The sequence below is a fragment of the Porites lutea genome, chromosome 14 (genome assembly GCF_958299795.1).
Source record: "Porites lutea chromosome 14, jaPorLute2.1, whole genome shotgun sequence".
Taxonomy (NCBI): domain Eukaryota; kingdom Metazoa; phylum Cnidaria; class Anthozoa; order Scleractinia; family Poritidae; genus Porites; species Porites lutea.
In genome coordinates, this window is record NC_133214.1 from 1,065,258 (window position 1) to 1,075,389 (window position 10,132).

The 10,132-nt window shown below is 39.1% G+C and overlaps 1 protein-coding gene across 2 annotated transcripts; it reads right to left on the reverse strand.

Moving 5' to 3' along the window:
• Positions 1 to 1,793: 1,793 nt before the first annotated feature.
• LOC140924297 (uncharacterized) lies at positions 1,794 to 9,907 on the reverse strand. 2 transcript variants are annotated; one of them, XM_073374328.1, is made up of 5 exons: positions 9,426 to 9,907; positions 8,544 to 9,130; positions 7,985 to 8,099; positions 4,782 to 4,881; positions 1,794 to 4,609 (listed from the first exon to the last, which is right to left on the reverse strand). In XM_073374328.1, exons 2-5 carry the CDS (start codon positions 8,588 to 8,590, stop codon positions 4,560 to 4,562), a joined length of 312 nt encoding a protein of 103 aa, XP_073230429.1. In that variant the 5' UTR covers positions 8,591 to 9,130; positions 9,426 to 9,907; the 3' UTR covers positions 1,794 to 4,559. The 2 variants fall into 2 exon arrangements, with proteins under 2 accessions (XP_073230429.1, XP_073230428.1); XM_073374327.1 differs by having other exon boundaries at positions 8,544 to 9,907.
• Positions 9,908 to 10,132: the final 225 nt, after the last annotated feature.

Below are 10,132 nucleotides of genomic sequence, written 5' to 3' on the forward strand. Positions count from 1 at the left end.
TTTCTTATGCAAACGCTTTCTTCTGTTCCAATAAATTTGCATAAATGCTGGCCACGTAAGTGAAAACACTCTATTTAGGAGGTCCAGAGAGCTTAAAATTGGCTATTTTTACAAAAATAGGTTCTTAAGAGGTCCATAGAGCTCAAAATCGGCGTTTGTGGATGAGCTGTTTTTATGAAATCAGGTGTTTAGGAGGTCCAGAGAGCTCAAAATCGGCCATTTTAGATCGAAAAGAGCTGTTTTTATAAAATCAGGTGTTCAGGACGTCCAAAGAACTCTAAATCGGCTATTTTAGATAGAAAACAGCTGTTTTTATAAAATCACGTGGTTAGGAGGTCCATAGAGCTCAAAATCGGCAATCTTAGATGAAAAACCGCTATTTTTTTATGAAATCAGGTGTTTAGGAGGTCCAGAGAGCTTAAAATCAGCAATCTTAAATGGAAAACAGCTGTTTTTGTGAAATCAGGTGTTTGGGAGGTCCATAGAGCTCAAAATCGGCAATCTTAAATGGAAAACAGCTGTTTTTATGATATCAGGTGTTTAGGAGGTCCAGAGAACTTTAATAGGCTATTTTAGATGAAAAGAGCCGTTTTTGTTAAATCGGGTGTTTAGGAGGTCCACAGAACTCTAAATCGGCTATTTTGGATGGAAAACAGTTGTTTTTTTTATTAAATCAGGTGTTTAGGAGATCCAGAGAGCTCTAAATCGGCTATTTTAGATGAAAACAGCCGGTTTTATTAAATCGGGTGTTTAGGAGGTCCACAGAGCTCTAAATCGGCTATTTTGGATGGAAAACAGCTGTTTTTTTTTATTAAATCAGGTGTTTAGGAGATCCAGAGAGCTCTAAATCGGCTATTTTAGATGAAAACAGCCGGTTTTATTAAATCGGGTGTTTAGGAGGTCCACAGAGCTCTAAATCGGCTATTTTGGATGGAAAACAGCTGTTTTTTTTTTTTAAATCAGGTGTTTAGGAGATCCAGAGAGCTCTAAATAGGCTATTTTAGATGAAAACAGCCGTTTTTATTAAATCGGGTGTTTAGGAGGTCCACAGAGCTCTAAATCGGCTATTTTGGATGGAAAACAGCTGGGTTTTTTTTTATTAAATCGGGTGTTTAGGAGATCCAGAGAGCTCTAAATCGGCTATTTTAGATGGAAAATAGCTGTTTTTTATTAAATCAGGTGTTTAGGAGGTCCAGAGAGCTCTAAATCGGCTGTTTTGGATGGAAAACAGCTGTTTCTATGAAATCAGGTGTTTAGGAGGTCCAGAGAGCCCCAAATCGTCTATTTTAGATTGAAAACAGCTGTCGATATCAAAACAAGTGTTTTCAGGAATTTTCCAATTTTTTCGACTAAAATCATGGTTTAACCCTTTGCAAAAAATCCAAAATGGTGACTTAAAGAAGATATTTTTATAGCAAGAAAATGCTTATTTTATATCAAGAATATAACCAAACATTATTTAAAAGCATATTTTGAGGAAAAATGAAGAGAGGAATTTTCCAATTTTGGGGCCAGAATCATGGGTTAACCCTCTGTAATAAATCCAAAATGGCGATTTCTTCCAAAAGTATATCTTTATAGCTTGGGAAGGCGTATTTTATATCAGGAACATCAAAACATTTTAGGCCTTTCTTGAGCAAAAGTGAAAAGGGAAATATTTCCCAAATGTTTTACCAAAATTATGTGTCAACCCCTTTGGAACTTTTTAAAATTTGTAGGTTCTTCCTATAATTATATCCCGATGTCCAAACAAGGGTTGTGTTACTCTCTGCCAAATAATCTTGTAACCAAAGCACATTAACTTTCAGTTTATTAATCCAGCTATACATATGAGAGAAACTTACAAAAAGATTATCGTAATAAGAAAATGGCATTATTGTTTAGCGGTCCACATTTTATAATGAGAAAATAGCCGACAGATATCTTAAGCCAAAGAAAACTAAAAAATGTTAATAAGTCTCTTAGACCACCTCCCCATTTCCCACACTTGTTTATTCTTGCTGCGGAGGTCTTGGCCAAGACCGTCCGAAACAATAAGAGCATAAGAGGTTTTTCTCTAGGTAATGACGAAGTTAAGATAAGCCAATACGCTGATGACACCACTCTTATTATATAAACACCAATGAAATACCAGGTGAACTTTCCCGAGAAAACGGGATATCTTCACATGTCAAAATTCACATCTAAAAATATCACCGTTGCTATGGCTACATAATAAATCGCGCCTTTCACACCAAAAAATTATTAAAGGAAATGGTTTGGTATTTCATTGGTGTTTATGTAATAAATAGAACATTACATGGCCGCTTGGAAATAAATTTCTCTGTGTATTGTTAGGAGGGAAAAGACAGGTCCATTAATTTACCAAAAACTGATCAGAACCAAACGTTTAACCCCACATAAAAGCCAACTAAAATGGCTTCAAGACTGTTATTTCTCAGACGAAGAAAGAACAATTAATAGGCCATTTGCACTAAAAAGTCATGTGACATCGTTTTTTATGAAAATGAAAGTTATATGATTTTGCCTTCGAAAAACGATTAGCGGGTCATATCCTAAACAAAATAAGTGATTTGGTTTTTCAAACGTGCAACATATTCTTAAAATGAGTAAGTTCGTGGCTGGTCACCTGACCAAATGTGATTTTGAAAATTACGAATTACCTCTTTCTGAACACAAATTTTGCACTTAAACTTCAAGGAAAGTGTTGAAAAAATGATGTGGTAACGTTTACAGCACATTTGAACGTAACTATCAAAAGTTTAACAAGATGTAAGCAACAAGTAGTTTTGGTCGCCATGTTGGAGGGCAAGAGTATGCCCTCCAACATGGCGGCCAATACAAATCATACCACTTTGTTGAACAATCAAAGTGCCATAAAATATCGCCCTTAAATGCTTTTCCTCTCAAATTTCGGGTGTAAGATAATTTTTATGTGCTCTGTCAATTTTTGGAATCAGCAGGATTCCAACTCATTGTTTGAAGGAAGCATTGGTCACGTGACCTCTTAGTGCAGGTGGCCTATTGGGAACTTGCCTATCTTATGGCGCAACGGTGCACGAAAAGAACCAAACTGATAGAGTTCCAATTTAAACTATTACATGGGCGCATACTAACCAATGATTTCTTACTTAAAACAGGACGAAAAGTAAATGACAACTGTCCCTTTTGCAACAATTCCTCAGAGACGCTAATTCATCTTTTTTGGTCTTGCCATGTAACGTCCTCTTTTTGGAAAAGTCTAACTGACTGCTAGCTTCAAAACGTTCTTCCGTTAATCAGTAAATACAACTTATTGAACATTACTGCTCTGGGCTTGAGACAGGAGCCTCATCCTATAGAATACTCGTGTCAATTAAACTATTGTCTCCAATTATTTGGCAAGCCAAAATGGATGAAATATCGCCTAATTTTGCAAATTTTCTATGCCTGGTTAATTTAAGATCTATTATATTAGAAAATTATATCTATCTATTATATTTAAAAAATGGAACTTTCTTACAGATAGCTCTTAATACAGCTCTTGACATCGATTGTTTCCTTTCCCCTGACGGTCAAATACCACGAAATTGAAAGAATTGTAAATCTTGTATTTAAGTAAATATAAGTGACTGATTGTATACAATCAACGTTCGTTCATTACTGCTGTCGTTTTTAGGTAGTCGAATTGTAATTTCTTTTAACTTTTGTTGTTTGTTGGGTTTTCCCTATTCCCTATTGTTGAAACGGTGAACAGTGAAAATAAAAATAGTAAAACTGCCTGCTGCACTGAATAAAAGCCCAGCGTAATGCGAACATCAGTCCCCGTTTATTTATACAAATAAAACACTTAAGTACTGCAAAGGTAGTGAAGCAGGAAAATGTAACAAGCTCTAAGTAAAGTTGTTTGATCGATAATGTAATAAAAATGATATAGTGTCTGCTGCCCGTCAGGAAAAACCCCCTTAGCTAAGGAGGAAACCTGAACCCTCCCGAAAGCAGAGCCAGACACTTAACAGGAACCTCGAGGGAGAGAGGTTTAACTAGAATACAAAATTATGAGTACACCAACGACGAACTACAATCAATTCAAATGACACAAAAAGAAAAAAGCGTTGACAAACGAAACTCATGCAGCGATGTCAGCTTAGAATGATCACCTCAGTAAAATCCCGCCTTTTTATACTTGAGTCTCCATGACAGCTATCAATAAGTTGGAACCGTGAAAAAGATAATTTTCTGCTCTTCTTAGAACCGCAGCAAATAATAATTTGTGCTGTAATTTAGATGCTGCATCAGTACGTTGGTCTATCTGCTTGATTCAATGAATCCTTCAAACTTTTATGGATCTTGAAATCTGTTCATGTTTCTCTCGTACTTGGTACATCGTTTAACTTTAAAATTATAATGTCCCGTATGAGGATTTCTGGCGATATGAACTCCGTTCACCTACTAAAACATCCTTCTCTGAAAGCTGCTCTGGCCAGCACAAGGTAGATTCCACCAAAAGAATTCGGTAAAATGGAAACTTGGCAGGATTTTCTGTCTTTGTATCCAATTATCAGGTGAGGTAGCTCCAATTAAAATTGATGTGGCAGAATAATGTCCGACAGGTTCGGCAGATCAAGACCTGAAATGACAAGTTTGATAAAATCAGCATCACAATGTATTGCCAAATACTTGTTTAACAAGTCACTCTTGTGATGCTTTGTGCTTTTTTTACTTGAAAATCACGTAATGTTAATTCTCAAGGAAAGGTATAAGACAGGTATTAATCCAAAAAATTGAATTAAGTCACATACCTGATCGACAAATCCAGGATACCGGATGGCTTGGCCTCCATGCCAGCTCTGCTTTCTTCCCCATCACAGGCGAGAAATCTTGCCACCACATTCCTTCTAACTGAAAGATATGAAATATGATAACAAGCACAAAGAGTCAATGTTTAAATTCAAATCAATGTTTCATGGCATAAAGTGAACTGAAATGGAAAAAACAAGTATTACAACAAACTGCTGTAAACTGTGTTCCTTCAAGGATTTGTGCAAGAGTGATAATGGAAGCCATAATCAAATGAAGACAGGTAAATAATGGTCATGCACTGACCACAACCACAACAGGAGTAGAGAAACAGTCAGTTTGAGTACCAACTTATTTGGGTATCCTGGCTTTACCAGGTCCACACCACAGCAATAAGGACAAGCACAAGGGATGACTTTGTAGTTGAAAACTACAAATAGGGAAGAACAGTTAGTATGAGTTTCTGGTTTCCATACTTACTGGTTTATAGGTTGACCGGTTCTATGATCTCTGATCTCTTGTGTTGTGTAGATTAAGTGACACCGGCTTCTGCCGAAACAGTTCATCGGCCACATAACACCACTACACCTTCCACAAGTTCAGCTTTCATTGGAATCCGGTCATACACAAGCATCCAGCCACCATAAGGAATCCAATATTTCATACAAGTTGTATCTTCCACAAGCTTCCAGTCAGATATCTGGAATGTATGGGGCAGGCATCTGGGATGCAGTTGTGGATCCATGATCAAAACAAGTGAAGAGGAACAGTCACCATGAGAACTGACTGAGTCGGTGTGCTATTAAATCAGGTGTTTCGGAGGTCCACAGAGCTCAAAATTGGCCTTTTTAGATGATAAATAGATGATAAAGGGGAAGAACAGTTAGTATGAGTTTCTGGTTTCCATACTTACTGGTTTATAGGTTGACCGGTTCTATGATCTCTGATCTCTTGTGTTATGTAGATTAAGTGACACCGGCTTCTGCCGAAACAGTTCATCGGCCACATAACACCACTACACCTTCCACAAGTTCAGCTTTCATTGGAATCCGGTCATACACAAGCATCCAGCCACCATAAAGAATCCAATATTTCATACAAGTCGTATCTTCCACAAGCTTCCAGTCAGATATCTGGAATGTATGGGGCAGGCATCTGGGATGCAGTTGTGGATCCATGATCACAACAAGTGAAGAGGAACAGTCACTATGAGAACTAACTGAGTGGGTGTGTTATTAAATCAGGTGTTTCGGAGGTCCACAGAGCTCAAAATTGGCCTTTTTAGATGATAAATAGATGATAAAGGGGAAGAACAGTTAGTATGAGTTTCTGGTTTCCATACTTACTGGTTTATAGGTTGACCGGTTCTATGATCTCTGATCTCTTGTGTTATGTAGATTAAGTGACACCGGCTTCTGCCGAAACAGTTCATCGGCCACATAACACCACTACACCTTCCACAAGTTCAGCTTTCATTGGAATCCGGTCATACACAAGCATCCAGCCACCATAAGGAATCCAATATTTCATACAAGTAGTATCTTCCACAAGCTTCCAGTCAGATATCTGGAATGTATGGGGCAGGCATCTGGGATGCAGTTGTGGATCCATGATCACAACAAGTGAAGAGGAACAGTCACTATGAGAACTGACTGAGTGGGTGTGTTATTAAATCAGGTGATTCGGAGGTCCACAGAGCTCAAAATTGGCCTTTTTAGATGATAAATAGATGATAAAGGGGAAGAACAGTTAGTATGAGTTTCTGGTTTCCATACTTACTGGTTTATAGGTTGACCGGTTCTATGATCTCTGATCTCTTGTGTTATGTAGATTAAGTGACACCGGCTTCTGCCGAAACAGTTCATCGGCCACATAACACCACTACACCTTCCACAAGTTCAGCTTTCATTGGAATCCGGTCATACACAAGCATCCAGCCACCATAAGGAATCCAATATTTCATACAAGTTGTATCTTCCACAAGCTTCCAGTCAGATATCTGGAATGTATGGGGCAGGCATCTGGGATGCAGTTGTGGATCCATGATCACAACAAGCGAAGAGGAACAGTCACTATGACAACTGACTGAGTGGGTGTGTTATTAAATCAGGTGTTTAGGAGGTCCACAGAGCTCAAAATTGCCCTTTTAAGATGAGAAATAGATGATAAAGGGAAAGAACAGTTAGTATGAGTTTCTGGTTTCCATACTTACTGGTTTATAGGTTGACCGGTTCTATGATCTCTGATCTCTTGCGTTATGTAGATTAAGTGACACCGGCTTCTGCCGAAACAGTTCATCAGCCACATAACACCACTACACCTTCCACAAGTTCAGCTTTCATTGGAATCCAGTCATACACAAGCATCCAGCCACCATAAGGAATCCAATATTTCATACAAGTAGTATCTTCCACAAGCTTCCAGTCAGATATCTGGAATGTATGGGGCAGGCATCTGGGATGCAGTTGTGGATCCATGATCACAACAAGTGAAGAGGAACAGTCACTATGACAACTGACTGAGTGGGTGTGTTATTAAATCAGGTGTTTAGGAGGTCCACAGAGCTCAAAATTGCCCTTTTAAGATGAGAAATAGATGATAAAGGGAAAGAACAGTTAGTATGAGTTTCTGGTTTCCATACTTACTGGTTTATAGGTTGACCGGTTCTATGATCTCTGATCTCTTGCGTTATGTAGATTAAGTGACACCGGCTTCTGCCGAAACAGTTCATCGGCCACATAACACCACTACACCTTCCACAAGTTCAGCTTTCATTGGAATCCGGTCATACACAAGCATCCAGCCACCATAAGGAATCCAATATTTCATACAAGTAGTATCTTCCACAAGTTTCCAGTCAGATATCTGGAATGTATGGGGCAGGCATCTGGGATGCAGTTGTGGATCCATGATCATAACAAGTGAAGAGGAACAGTCAGTATGAGAAATGACTAAGTGGGTGGGTTATTAAATCAGGTGTTTAGGAGGTCCGGCTTTTTTAGATGATAAATAGCTATTTTTATCAAATCACGTGTTTAGGAGGTCCAGAGAGCAATCAGCATCACAATGTATCACCAATTACTTGTCTAACAAGTCACTCTTGTTATGCTTTGTGCTTTTTTAAACTTGAAAACCACATAATGTTAATTCTCAAAGAAAGGTCTTAGACAGTTATTATTCCAAAAAATTGAATTAAGTCACATACCTGATCGACAAATCCAGGGTACTTGGTGGAGGGAAAAAACAACAGTGGCTTGGCCTCCATGCCAGCTCTGGTTTCTTCCACATGACAGGCGAGAAATTTTGTCACCACACTCCTTCTAATAAATTATATACGAAATATGATAACAAGTACAAGAGTCAATAAATTATGTAAATTCAAATTAACGTTTCATGGCATAAAGTGTACTGAAATTGAAAAAAAAACAACCACCATTGATCAACAGTCTCTTAATCCCACTTATAAACCTACTGTATTTTGACTGCTGTAAACTGAGTTCTGTCAAGGATTTGTACAAGAGTGATAATGATAGCCATAATCAGTTGTGGATCCATGATAACAACAAGTGAAGAGGAACAGTCAGCATTAGTACTGACTGAGTGGGTGTGTTGAGTATCCTAGATTTCCTGGTTTTGGATGGTAGGTTCCTTCGATTTGCAGGTTGACACCACAGCAAAATGGGCAGGCATCAAGAATGCTTATGTAGTTGAACACTACAAATAAGGAAGAACAGTTAGTATGAATTTCTGGTTTCCATACTTACTGGTTTATAGGTTGACCGGTTCTATGTTTGCTGATCTCTCGTGGCATGCAGATTATTAAGAGTGAGCTTTTTGAGACGATCTGAATGAGGATAAATGATCCGAGATCACTCAGATCATGGTAGATCAAAATTCATTGGTTCATTTGGTCTACCATGATCCTGGTGGTCTGGGACCTCCGATCCTAGTAAATCCTTATCATCCCAAAGGTCAACCCACCCCAAGTGACACCGGTTTCTGTCGAAACAGTTCATCGGCCAAACACCACTACACCATATCCACAAGTTCAGCTTTCATTGGAACCTAGTCATACACAATCCTCCAGCCACCGTAAGGAAACCAATTTCATACAGGTAGTATCTTCCATAAGTTTCCAGTCTGATATCTGGAATGTATGGGGCAGGCATCAGGGATGCAGTTGTGGATCCATGATAACAACAAGTGAAGAGGAACAGTCAGCATTAGTACTGACTGAGTGGGTGTGTTGAGTATCCTAGATTTCCTGGTTTTGGATGGTAGGTTCCTTCGATTTGCAGGTTGACACCACAGCAAAATGGGCAGGCATCAGGAATGCTGTTGTAGTTGAACACTACAAATAAGGAAGAACTGTTAGTATGAGTTTCTGGTTTCCATACTTACTGGTTTATCGGTTGACCGGTTCTATGTTTGCTGATCTCTCGTGGCATGCAGATTATTAAGAGTGAGCTCTTTGAGACGATCCGAATGAGGATAAGTGATCCGAGATCACTCAGATCATGGTAGATCAAATGAACTGATGACTCCACTCTAGACAAAAATTCATCGGTTCATTTAGTCTACCATGATCCTGGTGGTCTGGGACCTCCGATCCTAGTAAATCCTTATCATCCCAAAGGTTGACCCACCCCAAGTGACACCGGTTTCTGTCGAAACAGTTCATCGGCCAAACACCACTACACTATATCCACAAGTTCAGCTTTCATTGGAACCTAGTCATACACAATCCTCCAGCCACCATAAGGAAACCAATTTCATACAGGTAGTATCTTCCATAAGTTTCCAGTCTGATATCTGGAATGTATGGGGCAGGCATCAGGGATGCAGTGTAGAGGAACAGTCAGTTTAAGAACCTACTGAGTAGGCATGTTGGTTATTGTGAATTTCCTGGAGTTGGGTGTCTGGGTCCTCTTATGTGGTCTCTTGCTAGCTTGAAAATCCTCAGGTGTGACGTCATGCAGGGTTGATATTAGAAATGGACCAGGGTGCTGTTTAGTCTGGCCCCTGTCCCTAAGAGCAATCCGGCATTACCTTTCAGGAGCATAAGCTCCCGCCATCATAGCTCTCGTGGTAACAAGGGCACGCAAGCCTCCCCGCCACGACAAGGCACAGCACCAGGGGAGGGAAGAACTGTTAACTCTTCTAAAATGCTTTACAATGTATAGCCTTCCATCCTGCTATGTGGGAAGGGATGAGGTCTGTAACTGAGAAATGGTATAGTTCACAACTTGCAGAGTGGTAACCCTGTGTAGTGGTCAGCAGATAATATTATAGCAGTATCTTTAAGAAGCCAGTGGCAAAGCAAAGAAAAATATTAAGATATCGCCATTTTTTT